The sequence below is a fragment of the Drosophila virilis genome, chromosome 2 (genome assembly GCF_030788295.1).
Source record: "Drosophila virilis strain 15010-1051.87 chromosome 2, Dvir_AGI_RSII-ME, whole genome shotgun sequence".
In the NCBI taxonomy this organism is placed as follows: domain Eukaryota; kingdom Metazoa; phylum Arthropoda; class Insecta; order Diptera; family Drosophilidae; genus Drosophila; species Drosophila virilis.
The window spans coordinates 10290813-10309212 of record NC_091544.1 but is presented as its reverse complement, the minus strand read 5'-3'; the positions used below and the strand labels follow the sequence as shown (position 1 = coordinate 10309212).

General features: G+C 43.0%; 2 protein-coding genes across 15 annotated transcripts; one reads left to right on the top strand and one right to left on the bottom strand.

The window, feature by feature from the left end:
• The first annotated feature begins 144 nt into the window (after window positions 1–144).
• Window positions 145–14376, top strand: Orp8 (Oxysterol-binding protein-related protein 8). Of its 13 annotated transcripts, XM_015172141.3 has the most exons (11): window positions 161–1362; window positions 5445–5546; window positions 9164–9213; window positions 10215–10361; window positions 10430–10661; window positions 10723–10953; window positions 11728–11882; window positions 11961–12139; window positions 12202–13211; window positions 13266–13392; window positions 13469–14376. In XM_015172141.3, the coding sequence occupies exons 1-11, from the start codon at window positions 948–950 to the stop codon at window positions 13695–13697; spliced, it is 2877 nt and encodes a 958-aa protein (XP_015027627.1). In that variant the 5' UTR covers window positions 161–947; the 3' UTR covers window positions 13698–14376. The 13 variants fall into 13 exon arrangements, with proteins under 13 accessions (XP_015027628.1, XP_015027626.1, XP_015027622.1 ...); XM_015172142.3 differs by having other exon boundaries at window positions 145–1362; window positions 10723–11367; window positions 12202–13392; XM_015172136.3 differs by having other exon boundaries at window positions 156–1362; window positions 12202–13392.
• Window positions 14377–15341: 965 nt separating this feature from the next.
• Window positions 15342–18143, bottom strand: LOC6630089 (gastrula zinc finger protein XlCGF26.1). Of its 2 annotated transcripts, none has more exons than XM_002054220.4 (3): window positions 17069–18142; window positions 16443–16916; window positions 15342–16193 (listed from the first exon to the last, which is right to left on the bottom strand). In XM_002054220.4, the coding sequence occupies exons 1-3, from the start codon at window positions 17727–17729 to the stop codon at window positions 15661–15663; spliced, it is 1668 nt and encodes a 555-aa protein (XP_002054256.1). In that variant the 5' UTR covers window positions 17730–18142; the 3' UTR covers window positions 15342–15660. The 2 variants fall into 2 exon arrangements, with proteins under 2 accessions (XP_002054256.1, XP_015026967.1); XM_015171481.3 differs by having other exon boundaries at window positions 16175–16355; window positions 17069–18143.
• Between the last annotated feature and the right edge of the window lie 257 nt (window positions 18144–18400).

Here is an 18400-nt window from a genome sequence, read left to right as displayed (position 1 = left end):
CTGTTTGCAATGCGGGCAGGCGGTTAGCCTTCCAATCCCTCCCCAAAACAAAAAAAAAGCTTGTTCAACTTGTTCGCGTTTGCACTTCCAGCGTCGTTTGCCGCGTCACAAAAATAATCTTACAAACGAGCAATGGTGGTTGTTAGTGTTGAATTGGAGGCGGCGTCGGCATGGGAAACGGGCGCAGCATTGGATGAGCTCATACAAAAGCGTCGAAACAAGTTTAGCTTTTTGGAAATGAGATACGAACACATACATACATACATATATACTATACATCATATTATTGTATGTGAATACATTGTGCCGCAGTGTTGTGCCAGTCTCAGCTTCAGTTGGACGTGAAACGTTAGCGACAGCGGAGCGCCCACGCGGAAAAAAAAACGATTGTTACAAATACGAGAAGTGTGTTTCAAGCTCGCATTAGTGTGAGTGTTGTTTCTTGTTGAGTGTATGCGAATAAGAACAATAATACTGGCCGCCGTTGTGCTATTTTAGCAGTCGCTACTAATTGGTTCAATGCTGTTACGTGGCCGCAGCGTTGCTTTTAATTAACCAACTTACCACGGAGTTGGCACTTCAATCCGAATCAAATATACATACATATGAGCATAAATACACACACACACACACACACACACACATGTAGATAAGTGTAACAGCAGGACTTCAGTTTTAAATTGGTCATAACACAAAACAGTTGAACAAAAAAAAAATATAATAAAATAAAAAAAAAAAAAACAATATCCAAGTAAATTGTATGTGCGCAAAAAAGGAAACCTAAACAAAATCAATAATTGGCCGTGCCTGCGTGTTTGTGTGCGTGCGTATGTGTGTGAGTGTGTCAAACCTTGCACGCTGGACAACTGAAGCAAATGCCATGCTGATTAGGCAATAAGTGAAGAAGAAGCACAGCACAAATAACAACAACAACTCGAGAAGACAACATGCAGCAGCAACAACAACATCAAGCAGCTAGCGTTGCCAATTCAACGATCATCAACTCAGCTGTCGGCCTGACTCCTCCCGCTCCCGCTCCTGCTGCCGCTCTGTCGAACAGCAGCACACCCATTCGCATAGGCAGCGCCAAGCATGCGGGCGGCGGAGATTCGCTGCTGCCGCCAGTGGGCAACACCGCCTCCCATTCGGTGCCCGGCACCCCACAGCAGCAGACGCCACAGGCGAGCAGCGTGCCCACGGCAAGCGGCAGCCATCTGCACCTGCAGACAGCCGGTGCCCTCTCGATGGCCGCCTCCAATCAATCACTGGGCGTCAACGTCGGCGTCGGCGTCGGCGCCGGCAGCAACATCAGTGGCATTAACATAACGCCACCAAACAGCGCCGGGCTCAGGCAGTCATCAGGTGAGTCGTCTGGTGGACAGCTGGTAACCAGGATATATCCGTTGGCCAGCTAATCCCCAATTGCTTTTCAATGTCGTCTCGTGTCGTCATTTTGCGTTGCTTTTCCATTTCTATTGGCGGCTGGCTCAGGCAGCAGCTCACATTTTTCGCTCACTGTTCGCTCTCGTTTGTTGTTGTTGTTGTTGTTGTTGTTGTTTTTGTTTCGTTTCCATCGCACAACACACACGCACACACATACATCGACATGCTAATCCATGTTTTGCTGCTGTCGCTAATTAAATACCCTTTCAAAATGGGTAAGCGGCGAGGCATATTGAATATGATCAAATGTATGTAACACGCAGATATATTTATATATTCTGGGTCAGCTAGAGATTTAAGGCGTCTCGCCCAGCAAGTCTTAGTATTTCGAGTTGTCACCTCATTTTCCTGAAATTGACAAATATTGATTTTCTTTTTTTGACACACCTCGCAAAATTGAAGAGTTGGGGCCACCAAATTTGGCGCGTGTGCTTAAATATGTATCTAGATCAGAAATTTCTTACTGTTTGAATAACAAATCACAGCAGAACAGTTGCATGTAATGTTAAGATACATTTTAACGGTTCGAGTTCATTCAAAACTAAACTAAGGAAAAATGACGGCGTCAGATTGTATACAGACAAGTGTATGTAGACAAGTTTGATTATAAGTCAAAACAATCTAGAGCTGAGTACGGGGTATCTGTGAGTCGGTCACCATCCACAGAAAGCAGTTCTGTTCTGTTTTGATTTTGTCACTCCTCCATTTCAATGGCAGTTGCCGCAAGACGACTAATGTCGACTATCGCATCAAACATCAAACACTTCCGCTCTGCCCCTCCTCAACCCCTGGCTGGGACGGGGGTCAACCGAGGCTGGGCGTTAATTGTTTATTGTGTTTGGGTTGCGTTGCTAAGCTCTGACCGCAGCACACACCAACCACCATTTGAAAGCTATTTGAAATCGGCTTTGGCCCATGTCACTTGCACTTGCACCTGTTCCCGTCATAATTCACGCATGAACATACGTCCATACAGTGTTCACTCGTTAACTAGAACGTTTCGTTTCAAGAGCTCATTAAATATACTCAATAAGCTGTAGGTATTCAAAGTTGAAGACAAAACGTGAAACATGAAGAGTTCTATAAATGTTTTTTGCCTTGTAAAAAACTGCTTTTAGCCAATATCCCAATTTCCTACTTAATGAGCGAACACTGTACGTGTGCGTGTGTTTGTCTCATGCGTGTTTGTTTCTGTGGATGTCATACAGGTCGCCATAGTTGCCATTTGATTGCCATGGGCCGTTTGCTATTTATCAATTTACAAAGCTCAACTGAGCTCGATCAAACCAATTAATGTCAGTCAAAATTGGCATACGCATAAATATCTATATGAACAATTTCATTATGAGGTTTGCCATGGGAGCACCGCGCGGACAATTAGACGTAGGTCAAAAATTATTTGTGTACAGGGCTCGCTCGGAAATTGAATGAATTTTAATTGCATTCAACGTGTTATATCTTAAATTCGTATTTTGCAAATATTTCTTTTTATAGTTTGTATATAGAAGATAGAATTTTTCTTGGAAATCGGCATGACTTTATTGTTTTAATGGAAAAATAACTTTCGAAGCGATTTCATTTTCCTTCATGAATTTTCTCCATATTCGAAATGAACACATTTTCCGATTTATAAGTATTCACAATTATAAAATATATTTTTTATATTATACATCAAACTTTAGTACAGCTCGCAGTACAATAATATAGAATATTTGACAGCCTAAGGTCGTATTTATCACATTGTCAAAGTATAATACCCTTTTCTAGAGCTTCGCAAGAGTATTATGGACTCGGTATGCTGTCTTAGATTTATTCTCACTAGCTCGCATTCGTTATGTATTGTGTCGTAAGTAATTGGCATAACATTTTTAGCAAACATTTTTATTTTTATTTTTGCAGTGAACATTGTGCAAACACACACACACACGCACACTCACAATTAGCTACACGCGCAAACTTTTGGGCATTTTTTATTGCCCTTCGGCTCCGACACAGTGGGGCCAAAGGCGTCATAAGGGCCAACTGCAGGCCATGAACGCTGAGAAATGCAGCATGTGCCAACTGCTGGATATACAAATGTGCCTAGCTCTCCCTCTCGAAGAGAAAAAGAGTACAAAAATCGATGCGTCACTGCGTTTTGTGATGTGTCCATTTTCATTTCATAGCTTTTTATTCCATTGTGCTTTTATTTATTTTTTTATTTATTTTTTTTTTTTGGCCTAGCTTGGGCGCGGTAAGGGTTAAGGGCTCGGCTTGTGTACCAAAAAGGCATGCAGTATTCTATTTTTGTTTCGTTTTGAGCTTCAGTGGCAAAGGTCAGAAGTGAGAGCTGCACTGTGAACTTTAGTCTTGGGCCCCATCCGAGCCCGTTGATGAAAATTCGCTTTTACATTTGCATAACGAACGAATTTGAACGTCATCTCTGGCAGAGGGCTGCATAATTTATCTATTGAATGAATATACATCAGTTATCCATTTCAATGTGTGTGTGCCTCATTCGTTGAATATTTTATAGCGTGCTTTTGGGCAAATTACCGTGTAATAAATTAGAGAGTCGTGCGAAGCTCGTTGCACATATGCATATTGATTGCTAGCTCCACCTGGCGGCCGCCGTTTGCATATCTAATCAGTTTCTCCCGCGCCCCGTCGCACCGCCCGCTCTACACTCTAACAGCAGTGCTCCACTTACCTATGCCGACTGCCACATTGACCAGCCCCCTATATAATTGGATTATATAGAATCCCATATACATAAACAGCGCGGCCCAACATATGGGGGCATGGCATGACGTCAAGTAGCAAGTGAAGCAACAACAAGTTGCCCGCTGTTGGCAGAATTAAAAGTGCATTCGCATGTTGACGTCATTCATCATTTGCGGCCAACATTGACCATTGGCCAGCTCCAGTTTAATGGCCATCGAAAGGTGACCATCAGCCGCCTCGATGACACATCGTGTGCGTATCGGACTGTGCACTCTAGCTGGACGCTTCTCTAGTCGTATCTTATCGCTGGCATCGCAAGGGCCGGGGAATTGCGTAATTGAAACGGCTGCAAGCACTTTATTTAAAATCAATCAATGCAACCTATCCTCGCATCCTTTCGCCTGCTATCGTCAGATTAAGCAGCTGGTTGGCCAACACCCTAGTCTGCTTGTTTATTGAGGACAGCGTGCTGTGCTTAATATCCGATGACAGCAAATTGATAGCGGCACTTAATTTATTTACAGCGATTAATTAACACGCCCAATAAAAGATGCCCTGCAGCTAGACAATTGCTGAGATACAATTAGATAGGGTTACAAATTAAGTGTGCTAAATCATGATATATACAGCTTGATATTCTCGATAATTATCGATCGTTTTGCTAACAGCCAGTTAAATACTGACACAAGGTCAGATAAGATAACAACCTAATTGTTTCCCATCATGATATGAATCACACAGAAAATTATATGTAATTTCCTATATATTTATAGCAGCTTGTCAATGGCTGAGATACTGATATGTAGTAGGATTATAGTTGGGATCAAGATAATAGCTCGATATGGTGATAATTATCGATAGTTTTTGTGTTTGGATTAGTTAGATTATAAAATATACTTTCAGCAATAGGAAATGAAAGTAAATCACACTCAAAACCAAACTTCTCATCTACATATAAATTTAAGCTTTATTTGTTTTATTAGTAAATAAGGTCACAAACTCGTTCATTTGTTCATTCGATCTGTGCTCTTGCGTATTGTTAAACTTCTCGACTGCTTAGTATTTGTTTTGGTTTTCTACTTTTTTCAATGTCCAGTTATGTCTACTTAAGTCGTGTCAATGTCGTAAACATGAATGTTAATGTGTGTGTAGCAAAAGAACTATAGAGCTTTAGAACTAACTAGTTGTATTGATATAAATTGACTATTCTATAGATATATTGTTTGCTTTCTCTATTTCTTCCTTTCTTTTAACATATTTCATTCTATGTATGGGTTAACTGCTCACATTAACTGCAGTATTCGATTTCAAATTCAAGCGTCGACCCTCGCAAAAGGTGCTTTTAACCAAACTGCCCTCCACAGACAGTTTGAGCAACAGCCCAGCGCCATCATCGCCAGGTGAAGTTCTTTTCCAAATTTTGCACAGTTCACAGTTGAACGAATTATCACCGATTATTTAACGGATCATTGAACATATCGCTTTACAATTTATTTAACCGATAATTTCATCGATAATATCACCGATAATTTCACTGATTGCTTCCATGAATATTCCACTTACCATTTCAGCAAACAATTCATCGATCATTCCACTGGTTACATAAAAATTTAACATAGCACTTCCGTGATCATTGCACCGATCATTCTATCGATCATGCAACCGATGAAACTTTAATTTTCACATATAATAGTTGGATGATAATTCCAGTGATCAGACTGATCACACTGGTTTTTTCGCCGATCATTAAATGAATGTATGAAATGTATGAAAACTCGACACATATTTTGCATATTCATTTAACTTTTGCTTTCGCTTATTGTGATCATCAGCAATCGGATCGTTAGCCCTATATGCAGTTGGCTAATGAGGAAGAGACACATTTGTATGCATATCTCGATTAGTTTGCTTGTTAAGTATTCACTTAGCCATGACCGTAGACCAGTCGCTGGCCAGTCAGTCAAGCGTTTCCATATCTCTGACGCATTTGGCTGCCATTTGTATGATTTTGCTTTCGTTCTCATCTATTGTGTGCCGCACGGTGCATTATCAAAAGCTTTTCAGTTATTGTTGTACGCGTATTGTATATTTTTTTGCGACATTATGACTTAGAATTGAAGGCGATTCGTACCGCAGCCCCGCATCCCGTTCTGCCCATTTCCTGGATGAAAGATGCCAACAGCCTGGCTGTGGCTCTGCCCCTGCCTGACAACCTGTCCAATCATATCTTATCACCACATTTATTGTTATATTTAGTTGTTGTAGAACTTAAAAATGTTCGCACTCTCGATAAGCCTTAATTAATGGACAAACACAACAACACAACGTTGGCATTCAATTGAAAAGCCCGCTCATATAACATTTGACTGCAGAACTTTACGATAGCAATTTTCGGTACGATAAGAGGGTTCTACATTTCTTTTTTGTTTTATTATTTTGGCACAGTCTGAATCATCAGGCGCCATTCGACCTGTCAGCAATATTGGCATATGAATAACGGGTTGCCGAACACCTGGTTTCCCTGCGAATGCTTTATCTTCATATCTAAAGTCTGCAGTCAAATGTTCTAAGTTCAAAGCACATCTGGCATCTAATGCGAGCACGGGCTGCTTTATGAATTTGTTTATTATTTTATTTACCATTTGCATTAAGGCCAACATATGCGAAAGCGTCTACGAGTTGAATTATGACAATTTCAGCACGTGTGGCAGACGCTAAAAACATCTTATTTAACAACTTGCAAAAAATGTAAAAGCTTAAAATTTATTTATATTTTTTTATTTGATATCTTGGGTTTTTAAAGACGTCCGCTGGGAATTTTAAAATGTATCTATAAGACTAAGATTCTTTTTTTGTGAATGATTATGGAAAAGTTGAAAATTAACCTATTTAATGAATTCAAATACATTGTATAATAGTTTTGAACCTTTCATTTTTGTGCACAAAAATATGACTTCCAGAAGTACAATTTTTTTTTTTTTTGCAATTCGTAAATTTTACAATTTTTTTTTTGAAGCACTGGTAATTAGACTTTACGTCAGTTCCATAAATTTGGTCGAAATAATTTTTATTTTTAGTCTGATTTTAAGCACCTTTGAGTCTAGTATTTTTATAAAACCACGACGAAATTGACTCTTAGACATATATAGATAAATAATATAAGATATTATATAATTAATTTCATTGTATTTCAAGTTGAAGTTTGAACAAGTTTTAAAACCCTTGTTGAAGTTTTCATTTGCGAGCGAGCACTGTATTATATGTGCACATTGAGTAAGATCATGGAAATGAACAGATGTAGCTTAAAGTTTGTGTGTACTTAAATAGCTGTTTGATCTTAGGTCCATTAAAATTGTGCTACAAAATTAAGTCGTGCCATAATCAAATCAACGCTTTAGTAACAGGCGCCTTGGGATCACGTCTCATGAGCTCACTGCAAGCTTTGTATGTGTGTGCAGTTCACACACGCACACACACACACACACAATGTGTGTGCTCATACATTTAAGTATCTAAGTAGTTAATAACCTCATCGATAACGCCCCAAATGTTTGGGGGAGAGACTGACAGAGAGAGAGAGCGCGCGAGAGAATGTATGAGACACGACTAGATAGATAGCGAGAAAAGCTGCGACGCCGACGTCGACGTCGACGCTGACTGCGCTGACTGATATCATATCTGCGGGCCGTCTAAAACAACACACAAGTACTAAGTATCAACCGTGTAACTGGGCGGACGTCTGCTGCAGTTCAAAAGAAACGCGCCTCTCTTGTGCTCAAAAACAAATATTCGAAACGTTTTCAAAAAATTGTTTTGGCTTTTATTTTTTTTTTTTGGCGAGCAGCGGCAACAACAGCCACTACATAGCTAATGGCTCATTATTATATGGCGTACTGGGCGGCTATGTCGGCAGCGACGCGAGCGTCAGCCGCTGTGTCAGTCGCGTCATCGCCGCTGGGCCAGCGGCGGCAGCTGCTCGTCGCTGCTCTTTGGGCATATTCAGTTGTCGTTGCGGCTCCGGCTCCCTAGTTAGCTGCGTTTTGTTTTCGTGCGCCGCGGCAAACATATATATATATATATATATATATATCTGGCAATCAGGCAGTCGTCGGTTGGTCTGGCGCGGTATCCCTGTACGCATTCGCTGCTGGCGTCTAGTCGGTTTCACATTGCGGATACGTGTTCTTTCTGATTCGTCTGCGCATAATGCATAACGCATACGCCGTGCTGTGCCGCGTTGATTGAACAAATATGCAAAGGCAACAATTAACGCAGTCCCCAATTTCTACGCACATTCTTCAGCTGTGAGCTCAGTGTGAAGGCAGGCAGCGTACCAAAGAGTTGTCATGAATCTACTACAAAGCAAGTGCCAATTGCCAATTGACACGCCTCCGTAGCGCCCCTACAGTGTGCCCAATTATGAACTGAAATTTATATGCTTTTTATAACGTGTTGCCAGAAAAGACGCTTCGTAAATTCGAAAATTGTTTTCGTTGCGTATTTTTGGCGCGCACAAAAAAGTTGAATAAAAATAACAAAATGACAATAATAATAGTGTGCGCAATAATGATTACAGTGCAAGTGCGAGTCGCTTGACAGTGCGAACTGAGAGACCCCAGAGACCAGAGTCAGAGACAGAGACTTTGAATCTCAATGGGCATTCTCGCCAGCTAATATGCATACGTATGTGGTCATGTGTGTATTTTGTGTTGCTCTGCTTATATTGCGAAATAAATGAAAACATATTTGTAAAATAAATAAAACAGAATGCGCCGCGTCTGCCGCTGCTCTGTGGGCTACCTTGAGACAATGTTGATTTGTTTTTATGTACTTTAAACATGCGGGTGTCTACGTGCATTAGCGCATACATAATACACAAACAAATAATAATAGGCCGTGAATATGTTTTCGAATTGCTTTTAGATCTTAGCCGAAAATCGAACCTATTGCGGACCATTAAAGCATACAAAATCAGTCGGCGCGCCACTTATAAATGTTATTCCATTTCTTTTCGCAGGAATCGCCAATTGGGCCTCAGATAATCGCGATGGCAATCCAACAGATAAGGCAAGTGTTTCCCAAAGCTGTGCAACAATTTCATTTTGTTTCTATTTGTATTGCTTTTACATTTTCAAAATATGAAATAACACTAAAACTGGGTCAAGATTGTAATTGTCTAAGTGAACTTGCTGCGATAAGAGCTCTGCTACGATAAGCGCAAATGTTGACTAATGCAGCTATAATCAATGTGTGGGGGTTGCTGGCATTAGAACACAGATTGAATATCAATAGATATGAACAGAGCACGTGCTAAGTTTCCTATGGCTTCCCCAATATCCTGTGCCCAAAACTCATACGAGCGTATTACTTTTGTATCAAAGGATAGACAGACTTAGAACAAATCTAGAAAATGTTCTTAGCTGAACTTGAAATGGTATTGTGCAAACTCCAGCTATTAGACAATCTATTAAAATCCGACTAAAACTGGAAATTCTAAAGATTTGTATGGGCAATCTGCCAGCGCCTGAAAGTAAATTGTTTTATGTTTATAACGTTTCGGCATACAAATCAATATTAATATTTTCAAAACATTTTACCTAGGCTTTGTCTTTTTTGTGTGTGGTTTTGTTTTGAATTTCAACATGTGCCGATAGCTTGCTGCGTTAAATGTGAACCAAATTAGTTAGTATTTGAAAATTGGGCACAGGGTATCTTTTAGTTTGGATACAGAGATAGTAGCGTTTTTATATTTTGCTTTTTTTTTTTTTGTTTGAGTAACTTTCATTTTAAGCGCTAATTAGATTAACATCAGGTATATGATTCCAGTTTGGGCGTTAAGCGTAAAAAATGTTTTAGAGCAAGTTGGTCGCTTGATGTAAGCACACACACCCACACACACACACACTGATACACACACACAAGGAGCGCAAATTCCAGTGCGAGCGCATGTTTCTCAAATATTTAAATTTATGCCGGGACTGCAGGAAGGTGCAGACATGCAGCAACACAGCTGCTTGGACATATTGAACTAAAGCAACTCTTCTCTCTCTCTCTCTCGTGCTCCACAGTCAGCTGCAGATGCGGCCAAGCTCAATCGCAAGGAGTCGTACAAGGCGCAGCGCAAGAACTACAGGCGTGAGAAGAAGCGCGTGGCCAGTGAGCTGATGAACTCGCTGCAGGATCCGGCGGTTATAGTACTAGCTGACTGGCTGAAGGTGAGTCTATATAACTGTATGTACTGTATATTTAACTTGACAAGACGCTCCTTTCTTGTCTCTGGCAGGTGCGCGGCACACTCAAGTCCTGGACGAAGCTGTGGTGCGTGCTGAAGCCGGGCCTACTGCTCATCTACAAGAGTCAAAAGACAAAAAGCAGCCATTGGGTGGGCACAGTTATGTTGACCTCTTGTCAGGTCATTGAGCGACCCAGCAAAAAGGATGGTTTCTGCTTCAAGCTCTTTCATCCCATGGAGCAGTCCATTTGGGCACCACGAGGACCAGACAAGGAGACAATCGGTTAGTGTACAAATTGCACACTTGCGACATTAACTTATCCGGTAATTTCGTTAATTTACAGGCGCTGTGGTGCAACCACTGCCGACCGCTTATCTGATCTTCCGTGCCCCCAGTCAGGCGGCCGGCAAATGCTGGATGGATGCACTCGAGCTGTCGCTGCGCTGCTCAGCTTTATTGCTGCGCACTAACAGCAGCACTACGCCTTCCAGCAATTATGCCGGCGAGCCGCTGCCCGTCTCGAACGAGACACAGTGGTCGGAGGCTGACTACGAGAAGCATTTCAACGATCATGGTAAGTGGATGCAGCAATGGCTGGCACCGCCGGCCGAGCAGGAGAACTCCCGCTCCGACAACAGCCAGTCGTCGCGCGCCCAGACGCCGCTACTGCAGCAGCTATATAGCAGCGCCGTGAGTAACTGGGAGCGCACCAAGCGACTTCCTCGTTTTGGCCAACGTTCGGGACAAACACGACGCGGCAGCGATGCCTCTACCGCTGACCCAAAGCCAGGCAGACGCCTGCGCAGGCATCTGAGTCCGATCAGCAAATCCCTATCGCTGGGCGGCGTGCTCTGCGGAAGCAGTTCGAGTGACGACGAGGATGTGGATTACGCTGGCAGCAGTGTATGCGCCAAGGGAGCAGGCTTCAGGCCAGTTAGTGCACCGCCCGATTGTCTGCTGCTGCCGCGATTTCAAATCAACGTGCAGGGTGAAGGCCCCAACCAGATTTCGCTCTATATATTAAATATATATTCATGTCGTAGTTTGGTTATTGTTGTTGGCATCCGGCTAGTTAGCCAGGAGATTCGACAGTCGATTCGATAGCTTTGATGCTTCTACATAAAGTAGTCTCGGCGTTTATTGTTCAAAATTCATGTAATTGTAATGTGGTGCTCGAGGCTAGTTTTAAATAACTATCTCAGTCACTCATCCACCCATCCGAAAGCCGGTACACATTAGCATTAGTTTATGGAATATATCATCATTGTAGCGGTGCTGCTGCTGCTGCTTTGGCTAGAGAAACGTTTGTAGAGAGCTACAAGTTGAACAACTTATCAACTCGTTACAGATCTGGACGCTGACAGCCAGAATGAGGCGCCCAATGCGGCCATGTCTGGTCTGGAGTCTGATTCAGAGTCAGAGGCGGCGCAGGAAGATGATCTTGACCAGGTACCATGCGAGGAAACGTGCTATGTCCCATTTCAAGAAGAGGAATTCGGTGAGGTAAGTACAACTATTTGTGTTAACCCATTTAAAATTTGCCCAGATAATTCACCCATGTGGGTTTTTGATTGGCTCCAGCAAGGAGAACAGGTGGAGGAGCTGGCAGAGGAGAACAAGAGCCTCATCTGGTGTATCGTAAAACAGGTTCGACCCGGAATGGATCTTAGCAAGGTGGTGCTGCCTACATTTATACTCGAGCCGCGTTCGTTTCTGGACAAGCTCTCAGACTCTTATTATCATGCTGATTTGCTCTCTAGGTAGGTACTCCTGCCAATATGTGTTATGGTGGCCCTCAATCTCGAATTTTGCTACTTGGCAGGGCTGTGCATGAGGATGATGCATTCACGCGCATGAAGATCATTGTGCAATGGTACCTGTCTGGATTCTATAAGAAACCCAAAGGCCTCAAAAAGCCATATAATCCCATATTGGGCGAAACGTTTCGTTGCTATTGGGAGCATCCAAATGGCTCTCGCACGTATTACATTGCCGAGCAAGTCTCTCACCATCCGCCCGTTTCGGCCTTTTATGTGACTAACCGCGAGGATGGCTTTAGCATCACCTGCTCCATCTTGGCGAAATCGAAGTTCTATGGCAACAGCACATCGGCCGTGCTGGAGGGCACGGCTACGATGACGCTATTGCCCCGCGGCGAAATTTATACAGCGACCACGCCCTATGCTCACTGCAAGGGTATACTCATGGGTACATTGTCCATGGAACTTGGCGGCAAGATAAACATCGAGTGCGAGAACACCGGTTACAAGACGGAGCTCGAATTCAAACTGAAGCCATTCCTCGGCGGCGCGGATGCCACCAATGTGGTCGTGGGCAAAATTAAATTGGGCAAAGAGACGCTGGCGACTATACAAGGTCACTGGGATAAAGAGTGTCGTCTCAAGGATCTGAAAACAGGCGAGGAAATATTGCTCTTTAAGGCCGATGCAGATATGCGCTCGAAGCGGCTCACCCGCTATCTGGTGCCAATGGAAAAACAACTGCCAACGGAATCGGAACGCCTCTGGCGTCTCGTATCCGAGGCTATAGCGCGCGAGGATCAAGTTGCTGCCACCGAAGAGAAAACCGTGCTTGAGGAAAGCCAGCGGGCATCGGCCAAGGAACGTGCTGAAAACGATAAGAAACATATTCCGACGCTTTTCGAGCTGAACGATTACGGTCAATGGATATACAAATATTCAGATTTGCGGCCATGGGACGTGCGTAACGATGTGCGCCAATACGAATGCGATTACAAGGTGATCACCGAGACTCGAAATAAAACTGTTCCCGTCGTGCTCGGCGCCGACAAGTTGATTCCGCTGCGTGCCGGTATGAATTCAGTCGCTCTGTCCTTTCGACATTTAACTATTGTACCATCCGCAGAGGGCTCCAAGGCGCCCAAGGCTAAAAACAAATCCCTTGTGCTGGCACCACGCGACACTAACTCGGATTCAAGCCAATCACCCCAAGGCGCCGTCAAGCGCGGCTCCAATAGCGCCGCCATCAAACAGTGAGTGTTCAATCCGTTCCTATACATATATATATATATATCCGTTTTATACATTATATTTTTTGTAATTTTTCAGACTCACAAATGCCGTGGAACAGATGAATGCAACACTGCAGAGTCACACGAAACAGCTAAATGACATCACACGCCGACTCGAGCGTATGCAGTATGCACCGTCCTCTAGACACTCCAATGTGCACGAGCTAATTGGCGGCGGAGTTTCCCTATCGACGGTGATCAAGTCGCTAATTTATGCACTAATTGGGCTCATGGTCAGCTTGATTCTGCGTTGGCTGTTCAAATAGTTCTATTGGTTAATCTGTATACATTTAAGTCAAATTATTGAGCTACATATATTTATATATAGTTTATATATACAACCCATATTATTCTAAATCTATAACCATACCTCCTCTATTGTACTATATTCTGTCCCACTCAGAATGCCTTGGCATCCAGCCAAAGAACCAGATTCGCTGTTTTAGTGCGCGTCTAGAGTCAATCACGAATTATATTAGTCTAAATTTAAACCCATCTAATAGCTAGTGCGGCCACAATTGTTGAAAATCTGGTATCATTCAGATACGTTTAGACTAAAGCGTTTTATAAAGAATGGAGTATATCCAACTAACAGTCGCACCATATTTCGTAACAATTCCATGTCGCTGACACTAAAAATCTAACCAATTCCTGTATCAAAGCAAATGCATATACAAATATATATACACACTAGTTCTCACAAAACAATATATATATATATAGGATCATTTGAAGGAGCTGCTTGAGAGGCTTTCTCATTGACAAGGACACCGTGCAACACTCGTAACCATTTAGAAGTTAAATGCTAAAGTGCTTGTAATAAATTTAGTGTAGTTTTCACACACAATACACTTTTTTCATTAAGCAAACACAAATTGTACAACTTGAAGAACACTTTTAAATATTTAACTTGAAATAAACATTTGACACATTTCTTTCCTTTCATTTCCAAAATTGTTCTAACTGAAGAACAGTCACAGAGGGTGAGTTTTACAAATTATAATTGAAGGTAAATTAATTGAGTCGTTTGAGGAAAGGGACATACAGAGTTAGATTGTGGCTAATTAAGGGAGGTTGCTGTCAGTTATTTGAGTATTAAAATTTAAGAACATGACATTTTTTCTTCTAGAGCATTGGATATTCATTTCATTCTTTCACTCACAGCAATATACTTAGTTTTTTTTTTTGCTTTTATTCGTTTTATTGTTTTTGCTTACAATTACAAATAGTTTATATATATTTATATATATACTATATATTTTCTACAACATTTACGGTCATTCTCATTTTCAATTTAGCTGTTTTACAATTTTTCACTTATTATGGGGACTCTTGTCTCTCCGTTTACTACGTTTTGTTCTATAAGCAATCCGGTTTTGGGGATTTATTAACGCGATTGCGACTGCGACTGCTAACTCTATGATGTTCGATGTTGATCATCGTTCCGGTTTAGTCATGTGAGTAAAAGATGCTGCTAAATATGCGCTAAGAGTACACTTATTTAAATAGTTTCTGTTTGTTTTTGTTTTCTAATTACGCCTTACACTTAGCGGGATGGCGAATGGGAGGGGGGGATTACACAGTATAGTAGCAATAACTAGATTTTTTTTTCATTATATATATATTACGTTCGGCTTAACATTTAACACGACGAGAAGCTGAGAATCAAGGTCTCTCGGTCCTGCAACTAAAACGGTGTATGGGCTGGTATGGGAGGGTAGGTGACAACAGTTAAGAAGCTAATAAGTAGGATTAGATTAGAGTTTAGTTTTGTTTAGGTTTAAACACCCTGTATTATGTGTGTGTATTATTGTTGTGTGTGTATATGAATACACACAGCTATATATATATATATATGCATGTACAAATATGTATGTACGAGTACGGCTAGACTTAACTTACAGTTGGACATGCATGTGGATCAGCTCTACTATAGTTTACATACAATTGCGCTCTGCACAGCAGGTAAATAACACTTTTCGAGTATATATTCAAATATATATGTGTACATATATGTAAATGTTTGTTTTTATGCATGTTTGTATGTATTTAATGTATGTACGTACTTTATGTACTTATGTTTATATCCGATCTGTATCTAGTATAACTGTATGCGCTTATGCATATTGCACGATTCCTCAATGGCTACTTGACTGGCTGACAGACATACGGGCGAGCGGGCTCGGGCTAGGGCTTGGGGCTACGACGCGTTCACTGGCCGAAGATAGTCTAGCACGTGTGGACCCGCAAATGATTTTGTAGCGTGCTCTTTTGCCGGAACTGTTTGGGACAGTAGGAACAGTTATAGGGCTTCTCTCCGGTGTGGATCTTCATGTGGTTATTGAGCGTGGCCACTTGCCGGAAACTAACCTCACAGATCTTGCACTTATACGGCTTCTCGCCCGTATGCGTTTTGATGTGATTGACCAGGGTGCTCTGCTGGGAGAAGAAGCGCCGACAGACGCTACACCCAAAAGGCCGATCCGGATTGTCGCCTTTCAGCATATTTATATTGCCTACATTTAATCGAGCACCCTGAGCATTCTGGTAGTGTTCGACTTTAGTATTGGCCGCCGCTGCCGCTGCTACATTGCTGGCAACCACAGAACTCACGGTCGTGCTGCCATCGAGAAAGTGTAGCAGAGGATGATGGTCCAGCTGGAGGATGTTGGGCGTTGTGCTGTGCAGGTTGTTGGGCAGCAAGCCGCTCGTCAGCTGCTGCGTGCCGGGTGCGAGGGGCGCTGGCATGGTTGAGTGATCCACTAAAAGTCCGCATGTGTATTGATTGTTGCATGGATGGTATTGGTTGATAGATAGATAGTTCGGTTAACCGTACAGTTCAGTTGGTTGTTGATCGTTGTTGTTGTTGTTGGGGGTGTTGTGGTTGTTGATTGGTTGGCATGCGTACAAAATTTAAATAAAAGCTTCGTTAGGGAAGTGCGTTAATGATCAATGCACACAGTGATAACAGAAAGCGGCTCAGTTGTAGGGCGAACACACAAGCGGCTCACCTGTGGCTGTGACTGTGGCTGGCTGGCTGGCGAGATGTGTGTGCGTCTTCATGTGGTTGGTGAGCGTGCTCTGCTGCCGGAACTGCATGTGGCAGTAGGAACACGTGTATGGCTTATCGCCGGTGTGTATCTTTTTGTGATTGGCCAATGTTGCCAGCTGGCTGAAGGACTTATCGCAAGTCTCGCACTTGTACGGCTTAGGATCGATGTGCGTCCGCTCGTGATTGTGCAGCGTGCTCAGCTGCGGGAAGCGACGCTTGCACACACTGCACTGATACGGTTTCACCAATTCCTCCGCCTGTGGTGAGCTATAGGTGCCCGAGTATAGAGTCTTTGAGATTTGTACACGCTGCTGCTGATGCTGCTGCTGGTAGGCGTTGTGCATCTGATTCGACTGCGATTTACGGCTATGCTTGCCGGATGAGGACGGCGGCTGGTAGTTGAGTAGCGACGTCGGCGTGCTTGACTCAGCCGCTGCAATTGCATGAGTTTGTGTGTGTGTGTGTGGGTGTGTGTTTGGAGTTGTATTAAAATCAAAAATTGCAGTTATAGTTATTGCTGCTACACATGTCTCTTATACAAATACATATATTTATATCAAGATGATGTAGTTGTCCCGCACTTACCCTTATGCGTCTTGATGTGATTTATGAGCGTGCTCTGCTGGCGAAAATCCTTGGCGCAAATATTGCACGTAAACGGTTTCTCGCCTGTGTGGATCTTCACATGGTTTGTCAGCGTCGATATCTGGCGGAAGGCCTTGTCACAGTGCTTGCACTTATAGGGACGTTCGTCTGTGTGTATTTTCATATGATTGCGTAACGTGGTCAGCTGCCGGAACTTGTTTTTGCACACGTGGCATTGTTTCTTCTTGCGCGGATCGTCCACCACAGACTCATCCTCGCTAATGACGCTCTGTACCTCCTGTTTCATGGGCGATATGGGCGTGTGATTGCCACCGCTGTTCGTTGTAGTTGTCGAGATATCAAGCAGGTGGACAAGCGGATGCTGTGGATGTAGCATGGCTTGATGGGTGGGATGCTGTATGGCCTGCACGGCGGTCAATTGATGCAGCGCAAACGGGCTCTGCTGCAGGCTCGCAATAGTCGTTGGCTGTTGTAAACTGTTCGGACCGATGCCGCCGCCACCGGATCCACCGCCGCCCCCGCCACCACCACCGCCTCCGCCACCACCGCCACCAACGCTATGCGTGGCAAGCTGTGAAGGCGCATAGTGCTGATAGTTGGCCATAGCAGCTGTCGCGGCCGTCGCATGGTTCAAATGCATTGTACTTGCTTGCTTTCGTTAATTGAGTCGCGCCCTTTCAGGTATTCGAGAAAATCGTCTGCGCGAGCGTCAGCTTTGTTATTTTATTGTCTGCTCATGAAGGTAACGTTATACAATTAAGTCGAAAAGTAGCAGCCATTTGCACAAGCACCCCGTCGGTTTGTTATTTTAGATGTCTGCTCGTTTCAGTCGCGGCTGCTGCTTTGCCAACGGCCACACGTTGCGTTCCACGTATGCGCTGTGGCGCTCAATATGGTGTACACTTTGCGCGGCACAACATTCCACACACTTTGCAACGTTTTTGCAATTGTTTGTGGCGCTTTTTGTGTGATTTGTGCAAATTTTCTCAGGCCACGCTCTTTTTTATCCTTATCAAAACAAAAATGACTGGCGTGGTTTTCCAGGGCTGCAGAACGTGCAGAGCTGCATCAGGGGTGGTCGTTGTCCATTCGATTGTCGTTAATCGAATATCGAAAATCGTGTACGATATTAAATAAGGGCTGCACAGCACATTAAGCGTTGCATCTGTTAAACAAGTATGCTGCCGATAGGAACCATCGATTCGATATCGATATCGAGAAGAGTTATGATTTAAAACAAGCAATCGGAAAATATCAGTGGTTCACAGGATTTTTGAAAAGTAGCTAAGCGTAGATATAAATAAGCATCAG

Coding starts and splice junctions, on each gene's coding strand:
- Orp8 (XM_015172142.3), top strand. CDS start 948: ATGCAGCAGCAACAACAACATCAAGCAGCTAGCGTTGCCAATTCAACG. Junction 11,883..11,960: donor AAGAAGAGGAATTCGGTGAG/GTAAGTACAACT, acceptor GATTGGCTCCAG/CAAGGAGAACAGGTGGAGGA. Junction 13,393..13,468: donor AATAGCGCCGCCATCAAACA/GTGAGTGTTCAA, acceptor GTAATTTTTCAG/ACTCACAAATGCCGTGGAAC.
- LOC6630089 (XM_002054220.4), bottom strand. CDS start 17,729: ATGCATTTGAACCATGCGACGGCCGCGACAGCTGCTATGGCCAACTAT. Junction 16,917..17,068: donor TCACATCAAGACGCATAAGG/GTAAGTGCGGGA, acceptor ATGCAATTGCAG/CGGCTGAGTCAAGCACGCCG. Junction 16,194..16,442: donor AGCCACAGTCACAGCCACAG/GTGAGCCGCTTG, acceptor GCGGACTTTTAG/TGGATCACTCAACCATGCCA.